The 20,299-nt window shown below is 43.2% G+C and overlaps 1 protein-coding gene across 4 annotated transcripts in view; it reads right to left on the reverse strand.

Annotated features, from left to right (window-relative positions):
• Positions 1-536: 536 nt before the first annotated feature.
• Positions 537-20,299, reverse strand: part of LOC140699627 (trafficking protein particle complex subunit 9-like) — a 217,169-nt gene continuing 197,406 nt past the window's right edge. For 2 of the 4 annotated variants that reach the window (XR_012077860.1, XR_012077863.1), the window contains exon 3: positions 810-1,061. Coding sequence is in view for 1 of the 4 variants with exons in the window: in XM_072972259.1 (XP_072828360.1) it covers positions 813-1,061 (249 nt within the window). In the remaining 3 variants the exon portion in view is untranslated. Of the gene's footprint in view, positions 1,062-20,299 lie in introns of all 4 variants that reach the window. The other 2 variants (XM_072972259.1, XR_012077861.1) reach the window with 2 other exon arrangements.

The following is a 20,299-nucleotide window of genomic DNA, read 5'->3' on the forward strand; positions in this document are numbered from 1 at the left end:
CACAAATCTGCATACAGATGTTAATAGCAGCTTTATTCATACTCAACAGAATTCAGAAGCAACTAAGCTCTTCTTCAGTAAGTGAATGGATAAATAAACTGTGGTTCCGCCAGAAAATGGACTATTATTTGGTGCTAAAATGAAATGAGTTATCAAGGAATGGAAAGACATAGAGGAACCTTAAATGCATATTACCAAGTGAAAGAAGCCAATCTGGGAAGTTTCAGCAACTGTCAGATTCCAACTGTATGGTGTTCTGGGAAAGGGAAAAACACAGAGACTGAAAGATCAGTGGCTGCCAGAGGCTAAAGGGGAAAGAGCAATGAATGAGGTGCAGCACGGAGCATTTTAAGGTCACTAAGACAGACGACTCTGTATGATGCTGTGATGGTGGATACATGTCATTGTACATCTGTCCAAACCCACAGAGTGCACAACACAATGTGTAAATCCTAGTGTCAAGTATGGGCTATGGGTGATGATGATGTGTCAGTGTAGGTTCACCCATTGTCACAAATGTACACTCTGTTGCAGGTGTCAATATTGAGGAGGCTGTGGGGACAAACTGCAGTTCATACACCCAATCCAGCCCCAGCCACCGCTGTTAATAAAGCTCTATGGGTGTGTGGACTGTCTGGCTGTTCTGGCATCTAAACCGCAGAGCTGAGCAGCTGCACCAGAGATCAGGAGGTTTTCAGACCCTGAAATATTTACCCCCAAGCCCTTGAAAGGAAAAGTCTGCTGAGCCCTGTTCTAAATGAATCAAAATTCACCCTGATGAGGCAGGACAGCAGGGCCCAAACCAGGCATGGTTAATGGGACTGAAGCAATGTTTTAGTTCCAACACATTTGCTGAAGTCCTGCAGGTCCAGCGACAGACTGTAGCCAGGAAGCGTCTGCAGGAGGAGTCGGGAGCAGGCCTTCCCGCCAGGCTCTGGGATGCCGGGGGCCGCGTGCCGCACGGGGGCCACCCGCTTGAAGAAGGTGGACTTGCAGTGGAAGCCGATCAACTCGTAGAGCTCGGAGAGGATGCTGCACGGCTGAATTCTCTCCTCGGAACGCTGAAGCACAGGGAGAAAAGCAACAAGCATCTGAATGAAACACGTAAGTGAAAAAAGACCCATAAAAATGGTTTTCCCTTAAAACAGAGACCCGATGACACAGGAAGGAAGAGGAAGGCTGACTTAGTGCACTGATGGGACCGGATGCAGAAACGCAGGGAAGCAGCACTGTGCAGACACTCCAGACCCCCTCTGGGCCCCACCTCTCCGCATTCCACCTGTCCCTTTACTAGAAAAGCCCGTATTCCCTGAAATAGAGGAATCTGCTACCTAAACATGGGACACAGAGAAGGGAAAGAGGAAAAGGAAGCAAAAGTAAAGGAACAACAGTTCATCTAGACCCTAGGGTCTGGGCGGGACTTTCACCAAACACACAACTTCTCAAAGCACAGAGCGCACAGGGAGAGGCTGACAGAGTGATTGCGACTTCTGCTCCTAAAGCACCCAGCTACCTGTCAGCATATGCTGCGCCCGTTACTGAATCATTACAATCATCTCAGAAACAACTACTACCCCGGCTCACAGGCAAGGAAATCTGAAACTCGGGGAGGAATTATTATCATCCTGGACAAAGTCCCACAGCCCAGTAGTCTCAGAGCCTCCGGCAGACCCTGGGCTAAAATGCTCCTCATCACCACGGGCCCTGAGACTCACGCTGAGGCCACGTCAGGTCTGCATGGGCCCAGAGCACAGTCTGTGGGACAGGGAATGCTCCCACTCGAAGTGCCAGGTCAAGGCCCTCAGGAACTTGTGTAATGAAACCAAATCCCCAAACTCATTTCCAACCCACTGCCCTGTCCGGGAGGACTGCTCGGCACAACTGCGCTGTCACCTGTGCACAGGCTGAGCAAGGGGCCCAGACAGTGATGTGACATCCCAGTGGAAGTGGCTCGGAGACCACTTCATCACAGGACAGATTCTCCCGGCTTCCAACGTTAACTCTCCATTCCATTTCCGACTGGAAAGTAAGTTTAGACTTGTTTTCCTCTCTTAGAAACAAAGAGAGCGGTAACATCAGAGGGAAACTCAAGACTGAGGAAGAGTCTCCTGGTCACTTGCAAGGATAGGCCGGGGAGGGAACAGAGACAGGGATCAGAAAGACCCGTGTTCCAGTCCAAAGTCTGCACGTCACTCGCTTTGACAGTTTCCTTTTTAATACAGGTGATAAAATCTAATTATGATTGTTGGGAAAACTAAATGAAATAATGTATTCCACTAGCATAGGTGTAAAATCCTCCATGAGTGTTCCAGAAATGGACGTGATCGTGGTTAGTTACTGTCTGCCAATTCTTGTGTTCTCAGCTCACATCACCCAACCAGAGATGTGCGAGAGAATGCCTCACCAGCCAGCAGCCTTCTCCAACTTGGAAACTTACAGTGTCCGAAGAGCAGGCAGTGTTGGATGCTTTGCGGCACTCTGGAGGTAGCACTCCAGTGATGACTTTAAAAAGCTGGGGAGAATTTAGGGGACCATACAGTTCAAATACAGAGTACTCATTCCATGTCTACAAATATTCATCTCTAGCCATGATGATTAAGAGAGGAAATACATATTCAAACATACATCATTTTCCCACATAAGTGCATCAAAACAATTTGGAAAGAGTGTAACTTTCTTCTCTAGATCACACAGCGGGGATTACAAGGTTTGTACTGACAGCCCTACTTGTAAATCATCTGCAAACGTAACTGGGTCCACTATCAGTCATCATAATTTGAAGGGAATGTTAGAAAAGAAAAAAGCCAAGCTAATACTCTCCAGTCTTTTGTTTGGTTACGATGTCACAGAGGAGATGGACAGCTCAATAAGGAACCACTCTGCCGTGATCACGGAGCCGGGGAGCGGGATGTGCGGCAAGATGTATGACGCAGCCGCAACTGTGCCCATGCTTCTAGGCAGGTACCCAAAGTCACCTTGACAAGGTGTGAAACGTTTATGCCCACGTCCTCATAACCTGACATGTATTAAAGAGAAATGGAAACTTGTAAACGGCCAATACCCTTGGTGGATACACTGTCCAAAGAGCAAAGTCACAGTTTGACAACTGGCCATCCCGGTACCTTGGGATTCATTCTTGAAGAACCTTAAAAACCACTCCTCTGTCCTCAAGAAGTGCTGCCTACTAGTCCTATCTTTGGCTCATGGATACCGCATGTTGAAGTGAACTTCAATGTCTGCACAGATTTGACTGTCTTTCTCCAGGTTCACTTGTCCATTCTGAAGAGGCCTGAGTTAAGTCCAAATTCCTTAAGATTAATTCCCTCCAGTGACAACTCAACGAGCCTGTAATTACAAGCCAACTGAACAGGACTGTCCTCAGCGAAAAATGTCACCAACCCTTCACTGCTTTCTTAAACTCCTCTCCTGGTTAATTGCAACATACTAACACCACCCTCCACCAAGTTCCCCAACTATGTCAAATAGAAAGTAAGGTCCATAAAGAGGAGACAACTCCATAGTCACCTTTGAATTCCTAGCATAAAGTAATGTCAATAAATAGAAATATGATTGTGGCTTCTTTCCTTTAAAACCTTTCTGGTTATTTAAATGAGACCATGGAAGGGAGGTGTTTGAGTCCAGTATCTTGATCCAGAAGACTCTGGAGGCCTTTTTCAGAATGGCTGTCCACTGATTCATTCAAAACACACCTTCTCTTTCCGGGAGGAGCTGTGATTTTCTGCCATGGGTTTGTGGTCACTCTCATGCCAGAACAGCTTTAAACTAAATCCTTACTTTGGATATGTTATTTTTTCCCGCTTCCAAAAAATTTTACTTTCCTTACTTCCTTGCCTTGAGGAATGCTTTTATTCTTTTCTTTCTAATTCAACCTTTTATAAAGCAGGATTCTCAGGATGTGCTTGGCCTTACATAAGAACAGCCATCCAACTCCCAGTGTGAGAGGCCACAGGCTCACCTCCTGCCCTCCTGCCAGGGCAACTGAAACTCAGTTCAGGAGCCAACCAGCACCTCAGGGCTTCTAAGGCTCACGTATCTCCCAGAATCCCTGCTTTCTGGTTTGTCTTGGCTTCTGAGAATTTCCCCTCACTTTCTTGACAATTAGCTGTGCAGCTTGAAAGATGAGGAAGGAAGGTTTTATTTCTTAATCAGAATTTAAAGGAACTTATGTAATGAAGCTTTTCACGAGTTTCTAGAACCCTCCATGGCTGAGACAGAAAACACACAAGATATTTTCTAAATTTAGCTATCATGTGCATTTTTTCTTTGCTTTTGTTTTGTTAACTGCTAATAGACATTTTTTAATTAAAAAATAAAATAAGGTCCCAAATAAGATAGAAAATTGAAGGGGCAAACAAAATTAAAGAGCAAAGACAGAAAAATGATAAGTACTCTACAAAGTTAATAGAATAAATACACTATGGATCAGACCAGCAATTCTCAGTAACAGCTAATTGAAACCTGACCATGAGGTAAAACGTCTCTCCTGTCAGGAGATGACCAACAGAAAATAGAATTAAATCAACAACCTAAAATTCTAAGTCTGGCGAGGTATAGAAGTCTACCAGCTAAATGTGTCTTCTTCTGGAAAAGAGGGAGACTCACCAGCTCTTTTCTGTGGAGCCTGAGCCCAGGGGAGGACAGTGAAGTGTGTTCTGTAAGTACCCAATTAGCAAAGTGAGTGATGAATAAAGAGATGTGAGCTTTGATGAGAGATGATACTACTATTCACTTGTCCTGTAAAGTATGTCTTCACGTTCAGAGATCAATATCTCGGCAGGAAAATGCACAGCCCGGGGCCAGACCACTTCTGTGATTGTGACACTGCACTTAGATGTCTCAAGGGCACCTCCAACTCCACCTGCCAAGAGCTAACTTCACGGTGTTCCTCCCATAGCCATCCTGCCCAGGGCCCATGGTCGGGGACAAGGTCTCCCTGCCTCTCCCAGCTCAGGCCAATCACTCACAGATGTGACAAGACCCCTCCTTCAGGGACAAATTTCCTCAGTCAACGAGATCCACCACCCACACCTGTCCTACCAGGTACTCACTGGCACTCCCTCAGCACTGACTCTGTGCTGGGGACCATGCTGCACACTGTGCACACGTTATCTCACTGGATCTACACAGCAGTCCTGGGAGTTCGGTACATCACTGCTTCTATTGATTAGATAAATTGTTTCACTTCCTTGGGTGTGTCATCCAAAGTGACACGGCTACTGAGCCACAAACCTGGGACTGAAAATCACTTGAAAATTGAACACTGCTACACCTCGCAGCCACCCTACTCTGACTCATCACATCACCTCCTGCCAAGCCTTCTAAATGTTTCTAAGCATTCTACAAGACAAAAGTGATCTACGAGAGCACCGCACTAGCCTACTTAAAATCTGTCAATGACGGTCCACTGCTCTTAGGAGAAAGCCCCACCGGGCCTGAGCACAGCCCAACGGCCCGGCATCCGCTTTCCCTGCGCGGCCGTGCCACCTCACCCACCACGCAGCTCTACACGTGAAGCGTCCAGGACAGGGATGCTGACTCCGTACAACCCGGGGCTCGTCTCACTCAAACAATGATCACCCTCTTCAGTGGTTACCTTCTTCAATACTGAATCTCAGAAAAATATTTTCTCTGGATGAATCAATATCTTTTTCCTTACAACTTCCCATCATTGATAATGAGCTCCCCCCAAAAGAGAGAAGACCTAATCCTCAGTCTCCTTATCTGTAAAGTGCAAATAACAGGGAAATATGAGAGGTTTTATTAGAAGTAATATTCATGTGAGGCTGAGGGACAATTCCCAACATACAGTAAGTACTCAATATGTGCTTACTTAATATTAATAAGAATAGATTACATTCCAGCAACCTTAAATCAATGCTTTATGGCTTTGTCTAAAAGACTACCGACAAACTGTTGGACGAACTGTTTTGAGCAGATCAGCACAAGTGTACTGGGCAAGGTAAGCGCTGACTCCAGTTACAGCTGCAACCAACCAACACTACGGGGCGGGAGCAGTTTGCTCAAACTCTTACATGTTGCTTGAGCATTTAGTTGTAGTTATTGAATAAAGACAGGTATTATTTACTCAAAGCTCCTGAAACATAAATCTTCAAAGATTGATGCAAATTATGTTTCAAGTACAACACTCTCACTAGAAATTACTTGAAAATTATAGTCTTAGCTCCTCTGCACATCAAAAGAGCATTTTCCTAATGTATCTGACTATATACTCTGAAAGGATTGTTTAAAAGAAATTAAGATGAAGCCATCCTGAATAAGATCTCAGTATCATCTACACAAACCCCACCCAAAGGTCTCATTTCTCACTTCCACATAGGTGTTCAGATGGCTTAAGCTGGATCTTGGTTTCTTATGACACGGGGGTGGGAAGAATTGTGGATAGATCAATGTAGCAAATATAAACCTAGTGTATTTGCTATGTAGGAATCCTAGGAATAAATAAATTGATATATATAGTCCCACCCTTATGAAGCTAAGCCTTTCCATTTACAACAGCATAAAAAATAAAATGCGGGATACATTTAACAAAAGTTTACAAGATTTGTACATTGAATATTTTGAAGTATCACCAAAAAAAATTTAAAATATCTTCATATATGGAAGGCATCCCATGATCATGCAATGGTAGAAAATATTGTTAAAAATGTTAAGACTTCCCAAAGTAATCTACATATTTAATGGAATCCCTATCAAAATTCCAGCTGACTTCTTTGCAAAAATTGAAAAACTGATCCCAAAATTCATATTGAAAGCAAGGGACCCAGGTCAGCCAAAACAATCTTGAAAAAGAAGAGCAAGTTTGGAGGACTCACTCAAAGGTTACAGCAAATCTATAGCACTCAAGTCATTATGCTTCTGTCATAAGTTTGGATGCAGAAATCTATGAGACACAATAAAAAATCCTGGGGGGAAACTTACATTTACAGTCAGTTTTCCAGAAATGTGCCAACAAAACTCCATTGAAAGTATAGTCTATTCAACAAATGGAGCAGAGACTCCTGGGTATCTGAAGGCAAAAGAATGTATCTGGAATCTGGACCCCGTATTTTATATAACAAATATTAATTCAAAATGGATCACAGACAGAAACGTAAAAACTAAATGTATGAACTTTCTAAAAGAAGACATAGTATGAATCTTTGTGGTCATAGGATAGGCTATGGCTTCCTAGATACAATACCAAGAGCACAAGTGATAAAACAAAATAGATAAAATGGACTTCATCAAATTAAAATCATTTGTTACAAAGGACATCATCAAGAGTGTGAAATGAAAGGGGAAAGGGGTAGCTCAAATGATAGAGTGCGTGCTAAGGAAGAAAAACAAAATGAATAAATCTAATTCCCTCCCCTATAAAGAAATTGTTTTAATGTTTAAAAAAATTAAAGTGAAATGACAATCTGCAGAAAAGGAGAAAAATCTTGCAAAGCATATATCTAATAAGAGACTAGTATCCAGGATATAAAACAAATGCTTACAACTGAACAATACAAAGAAAATCGACCCAATTTTTTAATTTGCCAAGGATTTAAATAGATACACAATTGGCCAATAAGCATCTGAAAAGATGCTCAGCATCACTAGCGAAATCAAAATCAAAATGAGATCTCATTTTAAACTCACTAGGATGGTTATAATCAAAACATGGACAATAACAAGTGTCAGTCAGGAGGCAGAGAAATGGATACCCTCAATATGCAGCCGTTGGAAAGGGGCAATGGGGCAGCTTCTTTGGAAAAGCCCGATGTTTCCTCAAAAGGTTAGAGTTATGTGGCTGAGCAATTCCACTCCTACATGTAGAGTCATCCTTCAGTGTCCTCGGGGGGTTGGTTTCAGGAACCCCTCACCCTGGATACCATAATCCAAGGATGATCAAGTCCTTTTGCAATCAGCCATCTGGATCCATGAAGTGGAAACTACAGATATGGTGGGCCAACTGTACAGCCAACAGAATGGAAATGTATTCTCACAAAAACTTGCACATCAATATTCATAGCAGTATCATTCAGAGTAGCTAAAAGTCACTAAAAATATCCATCCATCAATGAATGGATAAACAAAATTACCAAGAATAGTCCCACAAACTTTTGGTAATTGAATCTTTGACAAAGGAGGTGAGAACATACAATGGAGTAAAGACAGCCTCTTCAGCAAATGGTGCAGGGAAAACTGCACAGCTGCATGTAAATCAATGAAGTTAGACTACCCCCTCACAACATACAAAAAAATGAATTCAAAATGGCTTAAAGACTTAAAATTGTAGACAAGACACTATAAACCTCTTAGAAGAAGACATAGGCAAAACATCTGACATATATCTCAACAATGTTTTCCAAGAGCAGTCTACTCAAGCAATAGAAATACAAGCAAAAATATACAAGTGGGTTCTAATTAAACTTACAAGCTTTTGCACAGGAAAGAAAACAAAAATTAAAGCAAAAAGACAACCTATGGAATGGGAGAAAATAGTTGCATTCAATGAAAGTGACAAGGGCTTAATTCCCAGAATATGTAAACAGCTTTTACACTTGATAAAAAAGAAAAACAAACAATTCAATCCAAAAATGGGCAGAAGACCTAAAGAAACATTTCTCCAATGAAGACATACAAATGGCCAATAGGCACATGAAAAAATGCTCAATATCATTATCAGAGAAATGCAAATCAAAACTGCAAACAAGTATCACCTTTCACCAGTCAGAATAGCCATCATTCAGAAGTTCATAGACACTAAATGCTGGAGAGGCTGTGGAGAATTGGGAACACTCCTACACTGTGGTGGGAATGCAGTTTGGTGGAGCCATTGTGGAAAACTGTATAGAGGTTCCTCAAAAGACAAAACCTTGGGGGCCCAGATGACACAGCATTCCCACTCCAGGGCATATATCCGTAAGGAACCATAATTCAAAAAGACACTTTCACCCCAATGTTCACAGCAGCACTATTTACAATATGAAGACATGGAAACAACCTAAATGTCCACTGACAGATGACTGGATAAAGAGGTTGTAGTATATATGTCCAATAGACTACTATTCAGCAATAAAATAATAATAAAATAATGCCACTTGCAGCAATATGAATGGACCAGGAGAATGTCATTCTAAGTGAAATAAGCCAGAAAGAGAAAGAAAAATACCATATGAGATCGCTCACATGTGGAATCTAAAACAAACAAACAGAAAAAACAAAAACAAAGAAACAAAAAGATAAACTTATCTACAGAACAGAAACAGACACAGAGACATAGAAACCAAACTATGGTTACCAGAGGGGAGAGGGTGTGGAAGGAATAAATTGGGAGTTCAAGATTTGCAGATGCTGAGTATGTATACAATAAACAGCAAGTTTATACTGTATAGCACCCGAGAATATATTTAATAACTTATAGTAACTTATGTTTAAAAAGAATATGAAAATGAATACAGGTATGTTCCTATTTAACTGAAGTTTTGTGCTGTACACAAGAAACTGATGCAACACTATAAACTGACTAGACTTCAATGAAAATATTTTTAAATAGACCAAAAACAAAAAAAAGGAAAAGGATATTATCAAACAAAAAGAATAAAGTACTGATTCAGGCTACAATATGAATGAACTTTGAAAATTTATGCTAAAATAAGCCCGTCACAAAAGGGCAAATAGTGTCCTTTAAGGTGAACTGTATCTAAGCATTTATTGTACTACTCCTGTAAATTTTCCGGAGTTTTGAAGTCTATCAGTATCAAAATAAAATGTATTATTCATTAAAAACTTAAAACGCTTCCTCACAGGAGGGCTTTAATTATTAAATGCAGAAAAGCATGTAAAACTCTTGGAACAACAATTTTCACGTCCACACACAGTCACTGCTGTCACTGCCACTCAGAGTGTGGTGCCAGCGCTGATGAGAGCTGCCTCCACTCGCTCCCCTGCAGACAGGAGTGAAGGCCTGAGCTTTGACAGGCAGGGTTTGCGTGAACCTGGGTCAGCCACAGCCACGTCCCAGACTCTGCGTTACCCAAATTTCTTATACAAACTGCAACATGTAATGTAAACACTCTAGAGGGATGTATCTTACAACACAGGGAATACAGACAATGTTTTACAGTAACTATAAATGGAGCATCTATTGTACACCTGAAACATATATTTTAAATCAGCTATGTCTTTATAAAAAATTAAAAAATAATTTAAAAATGTTATCCCTTTAATATTCAATTTGGTTTTTAATTAACTACTAAACAGCTTAGAATATATAAAAGCATTTAAGTGTGATGTTTGTTTACAAATTTATTTACTTCAGCCTCCTGCTAAAAGAGAAATTAAACAATTTTTTAAACACAGCTTAACAACCATAACAACAAAAAGGCAAAAGTGAGAGTGAAGAGAAAATGGAGATTCAATACTTAAATGAAACCAGGGGGAGGTAAACTCATAAAAATGGATTCCATGAAGTCAGGGCAAGTGTTAAAGGCCGACTAGAAATTCAGCTGTAAGATTCTTGGCAGCTAAAGCAAAAAGAAAAAGATGATGGGGCAGGTGGTAGAGCGTGTGCTTAGTGTGCACGGGGTCCTGGGTTCAAGCCCCAGGGCCTCCACTAACAGATAAATATACCTAATTACCTACCCCCCAAAAGAGCCCCAAAGAAAAGAAAAAGAGAAATTTCTTTCCAAAAAAATCCTGATATTAAATTTGGATTAAATACTTTAAAAAAAAAAAGAAAAATAGAAAAGATGAGTGACACTGTGAACAAAAACCCCAGCTGGGCTAACAAGCTAAGTCACAAATCTAAGTGTGATAAGTGTCAGTTTACTGATCTAAGTTTTGCTGGGCTAACTCGTAAATCTGAAGTTCAGTGTCAGTTTACTGGGCTAACAAGCTAACTCGTAAATCCAAGGTCAACAATTGTCAGTAACATGATCTGTTCCAAATTGATAAGCTTCAGTGTACTGATTCCTTGCTTTTTGTTGTTTGAGCCTTATTGGCTAAAAGCCCCATACTTGTAATTAACCCTATAAAACCTCATGTGCACGTCTTGGAGGTGCTCAGGGCTTGGGAACAGAAGCCCCTCTGAGCCCGCTGGCATAATAAATCTCAGTACTCCCACCCTCTGAGTGGTGCTTATTTCTTGGCTGGCCTGTTGTTTCCGTAACAACACAAGTGATAATGCCCGTGAGATAAATCTGCGATGGCTGCTGGCAGGTCCCCATGTCTCATGTGGGAATATCTGAAACATATTTTTCACCACTCAGAGTCATCCTCAGCCCACCCCACATCTCCCGCTGTTAAATGCAGGAGCACACGCAGGGCCCGGCCTTTGCTCTCTCTGTGTCATCACAGTGAGACAGGATGGAAGGGGGCAGAGCAAGCCATTCAAGAAAGACCACAGCAATTAACATCAAAATGGTGAAGAATTCAACCCCCAATAGGTCTTGAGGCTCAGGATGAAGAGATTTAACTTCTAGCAGATCTTGAGCTTCATTATACACCCATTGTAATAGTAACATGGTGAATAACACGGCCCCAGGCACCATGGCAGTCACAAGGCTAGCCACAAAAGGTCAAAGGGTGGGAAATGGCCAACTCCCTGGAATCCCAGCCCCTTGCCCTAAGGCTGGTCCTTCTACTTATTAGCATATGAAACCACCAAGCCCAAGAAAAGGAGCAACACAGAGCCACCTCCCAGGAACCCCTCTCTCTACCTCTTCGGAGAAGGCCCACACTATTTCTGTGGAGTATGTGCCTACTTTTAATCTGAGCATCAAACCCCCATACTTCGTGATGTTTCTCATGCCTGTCAATGTATCTCTCTGAATAAATCTACCTTTACTCAACACTGGCTTGTTCTTGAATTCTTTACTGCATGAAGTCAAGGAACAAAATCTGGTGGGGCACATCCCAGGGGCTCAACGGAAGCCTGGGACACAGCCCTTCTCATGCCCCACATATTTTTTCTTGTATCAACAGGACTGGGATGTGAAGTGAGGTCTGAGGCCCCAGCTAAGGGACAGAAGCAGCCTCCAGGTCTCCAATTGGTGGGCAGCCTCTCCCCCATCAGGGGCCATGGGGTCTGCCCGGTTCTCTGTGTTTTTTTGTTGTGCTGACTCCCCAGTCAGAGAGATTTCTCCTTAGGCCTGGCTCCACAAAACCCTTCTCTCCAAAATACAAGCACATCATGTCACAATCCTCTTGTTCAACCATGAATTGTTCAGCCAACTTTTTCCTTCCCCAGTTAAGTACCTAAATGTCCTCCCTGCCATCCCACCACTTCTTTCTTTTTGAGAACTCTGCACTCCCCACACACCATCCTGAACGCCGGTGCCTTGCTGGCTGGGACTGAGATGTTTCAGTCTCAAACATCCTGAGTCCTTTCTCTTTCCACTTTCTAACTTAAAAAGGCCTTCCTGTGTCTCCCACCGCTCTGATTCTGAACGTCAATAAATGCTCAGGTTACATTCACTATGTGAATACCTCCCAGGTTTTGGCTAGGTTTCCTTCCCAAGATCTTCATTAAGGAGCTGCATCAAGAAGTTTAAAGGGGCTATTCTTACATTTGAGTGGAGGAGCCTGCAAGAAATTTAAATGGCTTTGAAGAGAGAGTTAACCAGGGACAGAGAGGTCGCAGGTCCTAGTCAACAGTGTCATGAGGCAAAATGTTCTTCAAAGGCTCAGAGTGGCTTCTGAACACGGAGTCCTCAGGGAGGAGGTGACAGGCAGTGAGTGGTGCGAGTGACACAGGGTACGGTCCCCCAGCAGGGGAAGAATTGGTTATTTTCTAGTTTTGCAATTTCTTACTAACATTTTCTCTTATTGTCACATACCATTTCCTACGAATTAAGCATATCAATGTCAGCCATTTGGGCCACTTGGGAGAAGCTACACGATGCCATTCACAAGGCTGGGACATGACAGCCACACCAGTCTAGGTTGAAAGACCAGTGGGGGTATATCCATGGTAATCACGGACATGCGGCAAACTCCCCAGATTCAAAGACCTCCTCTCAAAGTTGGCGCCAATAAAACTACCAAGCAAAATGCGTGATGATTATGGCCAACATCTGTTTATTAGTTAAGTGCCTGTGACACCTGCCACTTAATAGGGAATGAGTACAATCAACGAGGCCCTGTCTACCTGGCCACACGCGCCCTGCCTTCCTGCCTTGGTGCAGCAGCAGAGCTTGTTTAGCTGAGATGAGCGCCCCCAGAGCAGCCCCGATGGGAAAGCTCCCAGCTCTGCACGGCCAGACGTATTCCTTTCCTTCTCAGAGCTGATCACAATTTGCTGTCATCTGTTTTTATGTTTATCCCTTTTGTAACTGCCTCTCCTCCGGAGATTTTGCTCAAGCAGCACAGGACCAGGTGTGTCTTGTGGCCTGCCGGATATTCTGGGCTGGGAAACAGCCGAGCCCACATCTGGCTCTGGTGCTGAACGGAGAGAGGAGAAGGCCCAGGAACCCATGCTGAACCGAGGCCCTTGCACCCAAAATTATGGTCTGACTTTGGGCAAATTACACAGTCTTTTTTACCCTGAGATTCCTCATCTGTCCATAAAAATAACTGCCCATGGCACACAGAGTTACAAGTATTAAAGGAAATCACCAAATTCACAAACTAGCCAAGGGGCTACCAGTGCATCCTAAACAGACACATGCTGCCTTTAAGGCTCTGACACACACCAAGCGTGGTGGTCGAACAAAGTGTACACTGCTAAGTGTCAGTGTGTTAAGTGCTTCATGTGTGCTATAATAATCTTCAGAACTTACAACAATCCCAGGAAGTAACGAATATTATCATGCCCATTTCACATATTCACCATCAGTTTAAGAGAGGTTACATTCAAGTCCAAGGCGCTATGGTGAGTAAATGGCGATTGCAACCTGAATATGGGCCCAGGCCTGGGCTCCATCTCTGTCCCATCCACCTGACCACTGCCTATGAATTCCACCTGTCCAATACCCAAGTTGAAGCCAGCCAGCTCTTAAATGCAATGTGTGCCACCGTTTGTCAATGTTGGTTCATTACCATATACAGTTCTCAGAAAGCACTTCAGAAAGGAAAGTTGGACTCACATACCTGCCCACAAAGAAGAGGAATTCTGCCTTGCCTTCTCCTGTACGTGCAGAAACCCTTCCCATTCACCACCGAATTCTTTTGTATGCTTCCTCCATGTTCATGTTTACACATGGCTTATTAAAGTAGAAGTTACCTGCAGTAATTCCATCTCGGTTCCATTCCAAGCTTCCAGATTATCCATAATCAGGGTAATATCATAATTTTCTGTGAAAGAAAATACTACAAATTGAATGAAAATATTGCAACCATGTCACTAAACAAAGAATGCTGAAAACAAGTCATCAGCGGCTGCCGCCACCCCCCAGTGAAGACAGGCCTGCAGCCATTCACAACGGTGCCCTCTGAGCAGACTCAGAATAAGAAAGGACAGATTACTGGCCCTAGATAGCTAGGTGCTTGTCTAAAGTATATATTCAGTCAGCCCAAATGTTGGCTTCCTCCCATATATTGAAAAGCATTAAATTCATGAACTTGAGATACCTGGCTTTCTTTAGATAACAAGCAATGTTTTATTGTTCTGACTACCTGGTCTTTGTTGTAAAGCTCCTATATAATCCTAGCTTCTCCCCTACTCTTGGGAGCAGTCCCTCAGAGTGTTCCGAGAGGCGGTCATCCTGGCTCGAGTCCTCCTGACAAATAAAACATAACTCTTATATTCAGGCTGCACGTTTATTTCAATCAAGTCCCAGAATAGACACAACTCATCAATTCTGTAATGGGACACACTGGATCAGGAACCAAAAGAGTATAGTAGTCCCGAAGAACTACGGCTCCCTCTTTCTTCCTGTCATTATACAATCCCACCAGAACTCATTACTTTGCTGTCTGCTCCTCTGGCAACCAAACTCAGAGAAGAGTCAACTCAGCAGAGCGTCCTGCTGGGCAGAACCCCCGCAGCAGCACTGCAGGCTGCCTGCCCTCCCGCACGCTCTGACGACCGCTAGTGTCCTCCGTGGAAACCAGGCCAACAGAGCTGTTCCCTACAGCTACAAAGTCCCAAATATTAAATAAAACCTTTCCTTTTATACTATATGTTACATATATACCCATCTCTGAAAACAGCTTTGCCAGAAGCCCAAATCTTCAACATTAATCTGCAAAGGCAAATCAGGTCCCCAAGGGAAAACAAGTCTTAAGGCGATGCTAAGACCTCCAAAGTCCTCTCCACGACCATAAACCAAACTGCCTGTAGGTCTGCAGCTGCAGGAGGCTACATGTCTGCTTTTAAAGCAACCCCTTCCTGCCCTCGGGTGCTACAATGCCCTTCTACGCCCTCCCATCTCAGGGTAAGAGCAGCCACTGCAGAACCTTGCAGGGCAGCACTGACAGGACTGCACAAAGAGGATCAGAGCTAAACTAAGCCTTCTGATGACACGAGTTGTCACTCTGTCACTTTACAGATGAAGATATATATAGAGAGAGGTGGGGTGATATTGTTCAAAGTCACACAGATAAAAAGTGACAAAGTCTATAACTCTGCACCTCCCTCTGGTGTGACGCCCCAACTGGGAGAACCACAGGGTTCTCTCGTGCCTCCCTGACCATTTCTTTCCTATCACTCATGACCCACCACAGGGTCTGAAATTAGCCTGCATTTGCAGCTTCTTTTCCCTCCAGTTTCTCAGGAACAAGGCTGTTCGGGCCACTTTATGACTTCCAGGTCCCCGAAATCTCCGTGCTCAGACTGCTCTTGCCTGTGCATCCGGCCCACTGCTCAGAGGCTCTTCCTCCCCTGCAGGAGGACGTTTCTACTCTTCACAGGGACACCTCCTTAGGGGATCCCTCCTCTCCCCCTCAGCATGGCAGTTGTCCCAGGCCACATCGCGAGATGCCCAATAGGACTGCATCTGCCCAGGTCTGCTAGTCAGACCAGCAGCCTCAGAGCCAGGGATTATGCCCAGGTCACACTGCAAACCTACTGCCCGCCTCACAGCCCCCAGCCAGCAGGTCACCTGGAAGTCACAGCAAGTGCCCAACCCAATCCAGAAGCCTCTTCATTTCCCAGCACCACTGATGACTGGTTTCCAAACTTTGGTCAGTTTCGCACAAAACAACACCTTCTACTGTGAAGCGGGTGGTTTTCGCTTCTGCGCCCCATTCTTACTGAAAACGTTAAGGGAAACCAAAAAGCCTCTTCTCAACCCTTTTCTGATGATACCCTCCCACCCACAATATACATATGCTCAAGAGATTTGGATCCACGTGATTTTGTTTCCCTTATGGTAAGTGGCTCAAAACACTGTGGGATTATTTCTCCTTTGAGGGTATTAGGACTCAGTTTCTAGGCTTTAATCTGTTTTTGTCTCTGTCTTCTTTGTTCCTAGCAGTTGCCACCTCTTACTCCCTTCAGCAGCCTCCCTCCCAACTTCTAGTCTAGGAAATCAGCTGTGATGAGGGGCCCGGGGGCATTCACAGAAGATGCAACAAAGGCAAAGAGAGGCTACATAATTTGCCAAAGATATCACCTTCAACCCCCAACAGAGTGTGTCATGTCCCTGTGTTTAACTCTTATTCTAAGCAAGTTAACTTTTTGTAGATTATGTTTATAAACAGATGAGAAATCAAAATACATACAAGGACACACATCAACTCTAAGATATTCATTAACTCCACTATTTTGTTTCTATTTATTTTATTTGTATTAAAAAATTAAGAACCCCTGCAATCAATATAGCAAAATGTTACTGGGTTTTAAATACAGAATATAGAGGGGTTAAGTGTGTCATTACTCATCCTTATATGTATGTTCACAAGATAAAATTATTTGAAAGTCTCTCTCCCCTCTCCCTACTCACTACTGGCTCTCACCTGAGCTCCCAGACCACACATCTAACAACCTTTCACTTTACCCACAGCTGAACACATCAGTTTTCCCCCAGAAATCCCTCTGCAGCTTTCCGTCCTCAAAACACAGCAGGACCATCATTTAACTCATTAATCCACCCAGAAACCTGGGCCTTACTCCATCCTACCTTCATAGACAGCTTTAATTCTTTCTTTTTACCATCTAAACATGCCTTCAATCTGTTCGCTTTTACCCACTATCCTACCGCTCAAGTGGAAGCCACCAACACTGCCCACCTGGACTCACGAGTCTCCCAGGTGGCCCCACAGCCACTCTCCCCTACTTGAGAAAAATGGGATTGTGTCACTCCCACGCTTTTTGGGCTCTTTTCAGACTCACTCTTCATAGAAGAAACTCCAATTTCTTCACCTGGTGAAGGTGTTTGCCATGAAACTGTCAGCTCATGGAGGGCAGGGCACGCCCTCTCCCCTCAACCCCACTCTCTGGCAGAGCATCAGCTTGGGAGGACCTGCTGAGCTACATCAGCCTGTATCCTAAACCTGGTCTTGAGTTCTTAGCAAACTGCTTCACTTATCCATACATATCCAAGGTAGATAAGAAAGATTTTAGATGTTGAGCTAGACTATTCATTTGGGGATTTTGCACTGGCAACCTGCAAGTATATGTTCTAATGATTGTGTCTTGTTAAAACCACACCCAGATTAAAGGAGTATTTGTGGAATGTCTTCGGAGTAAAAGGGTTCTGTACTTTTACAGATTTTATGTTTTATAACATGAATAACCCGGACAGGGTCACAAATGGAACCGCCTCACAAGTGACAGAAGACAGGTGAGATGCATATAGCAACAGGTCACAAAGATGGTAAGAGCAAAGTTGTTTCTCCAAACACCCAAAAAATTCCTCCAAGAACAGAAAACTCAGAATTTTGAAAGTAAAATACTATCATATAAGGAAAGAAAATAAATAATCCTCTTCATCAGGGTTTCAAGATCTGACTGCAGAGTTATTAGCAGGCTATACTGAATCCTAGCACAGAAAAATCAGATGGACTAGTGGTGAGTAAGTTCCAGGAAAACGGCAGTAATTCCTCCACTTGAAAGAGGACACACACTCACTTGTTCAAGGTGATTGTAAACAACATTCTGCAGAAATTCAGAAGATTCAGGCACCGCTTCTAGATGGTGATGACACGGAAGGATGGCTTGGATGCATGCTTCTAACTGAGTCACCGGCATTCTTACACTGCAGGGGGAAACGGAGGCCCTCAGCCAAGAGCAGAGATGTTCCTGTCATGTATCCCAGGCCGTGCCTTGGGGACTCAGTGTCCTGTAGCAGTCCGGCCCCAGGCAAGGACCAGCAGCGTGGCCCACCCAAGCAGGAAGGGCACTGTGCTTGAGAAAGCCCACACCAGATGGGAGCAAGAGTGGCTGGTGGGGTTTTGTGAACCTATGAATGCTCATAGAAAAACACCTGCATACATTCAAGTGATACAATTAACAGTAGCATTCTTTTTAACAAAATTTCAAATGTCAGTGTTAATTTTACCATTCCTTTCCTCTTGTCCCCTGCACTCTGAGACAGGCTTAGGCTCTCTCACACTTGCAGCTCTGATGCAATAGTTGTGAAGTTATTTTACTTTACTGCAAGTGTCTTCGCTCCACGTGTCGCTGTGACTGTCGTCTCTTAACACAGTCAGATATCTTCCTGGATCTCTCCATGAGTTCCTTGCTCCTGCTTCTCAGATACTGAGATAAAGAACAGGTGAAGGCACATGACTGGAAAAGTCAATGTGGACTTGAGCAAAGTCCTCAGTGACCCCCTAGGTGAGTGTTGACCACCCCTTAGCTTCGATTCTCAAAGTTCTGCCCAGGGTGACATCCAGACAGGAGGGAGTCCTGGGCCCAATTAAAATCTGTGTGGCTTGGGTGCGGGGAAAGGTGCAGGAGCTGGTTCCGTAGCCGGGACCCACCACACCTCTGCTCCTCTCTCTCCCGGGGCCCCGCTGCCAACCCCCAGGTTCCCTGATCTTCTGTCCTTCTCTTCTACTCTACTTCAAGCCCTTTTCCTCTTCCTTTATTCCCTGATTATCAGCAGCAGGAGTGATTTTTCCATCACAAAATCTGAAAAAATTTCCTGCAGCTGAAAAAGAGGTCTCCAGAGGTCAATGCCCATATGGTGGTTCCTGAAGAGAGCCCCTGGTTAGGGGGACCCTCACCAACACACACAGGACATCAGGCATGTTGCAGGGTCGACCACCCCCAACAAGAGTTTGCTGTGACCCCAAGGCACGCACAGCATCCCTGCTCAATAAAGTGTAGTTGTAATTCGTTATTAAGAAGCAAAAATAAAAAAAATTTCTCATGTTTCTTACTAAAATTATTTATGAGTTAGAAAAAGAAATTGTAATAGAAAAGAACAAATTTGACTCCATGTTAGATGTGTTTGTTTGGCTTTAAAACTGTACCTTGTTTTCTAGGCTCCGACTTGCTATCTGCACCTTTTGAAAAAAAGTTGCCTTTAGCCTGAAATATCCAGGACAGCCTATTCTCCAGGCTCTGATCTTTAAGGATATTAGCTCTTCTACACTTATGTACAGATGGCAAGTTGCAAAATAGATAATAACCTTTCTTTTATTTGGAGGTTTTATGGGGGCACCATAATTTGACCCACATGGACAGCTGCAGGAACAAAGGATTCCAAGGAGAAACAATTCGTACAGCGAGAAGTTTGCAAAAACCAACCACATCCCCGCCGCTTTTTAGTATAAAAGGAGACAGAATTCTGCTTTGGGGAAGAGAGTTCTACTGGATATCAATATGCCATTTTCTGGGTCTGCCAGATTTTCAAATAAAGTCACTATTCCTTACTCCAACATTTCATCTCCCCATTTATTGGCCTGTCATGCAGCAAGCAGAACGAGTTTGGACTTGGTAACAAAATGACTGCATTAGAGGTAGTATGTCTCCACTGTTTCCTCATTTCCAGTATGTCACAACCTATCAATTTTATATGCTGTTTAACAACACGACAAAAAACCTATTATACGGAATTGATTCCAAAGAAATAAAATTATTTCTACTCCTTCAAAACTTTTTTCTTTTCTATTTTATTTTGTTTTGCTTATTCAAAAGAAAATAAAAGTCAAATCATTTTATTTCACGTCTTTTTTATAACTACATAATGTAAATACGACAAAAATATTTAAATTGCAATAAAAATTGTTCATATATTTGTATAAAGATATATAAACCATCAATGCAGATTAGGAAAGGAGTAGATATTTACTAAAAATCCACTGCACATCCAGTCTTTTACAAGCATATCCTGGAATATAAGCTCTATTATCCAGGGGTCCCCCACCCCCATTCTCACTGCCAATTCCCTTAGTAATC

This window comes from Vicugna pacos, chromosome 11 (assembly GCF_048564905.1).
Source record: "Vicugna pacos chromosome 11, VicPac4, whole genome shotgun sequence".
In the NCBI taxonomy this organism is placed as follows: domain Eukaryota; kingdom Metazoa; phylum Chordata; class Mammalia; order Artiodactyla; family Camelidae; genus Vicugna; species Vicugna pacos.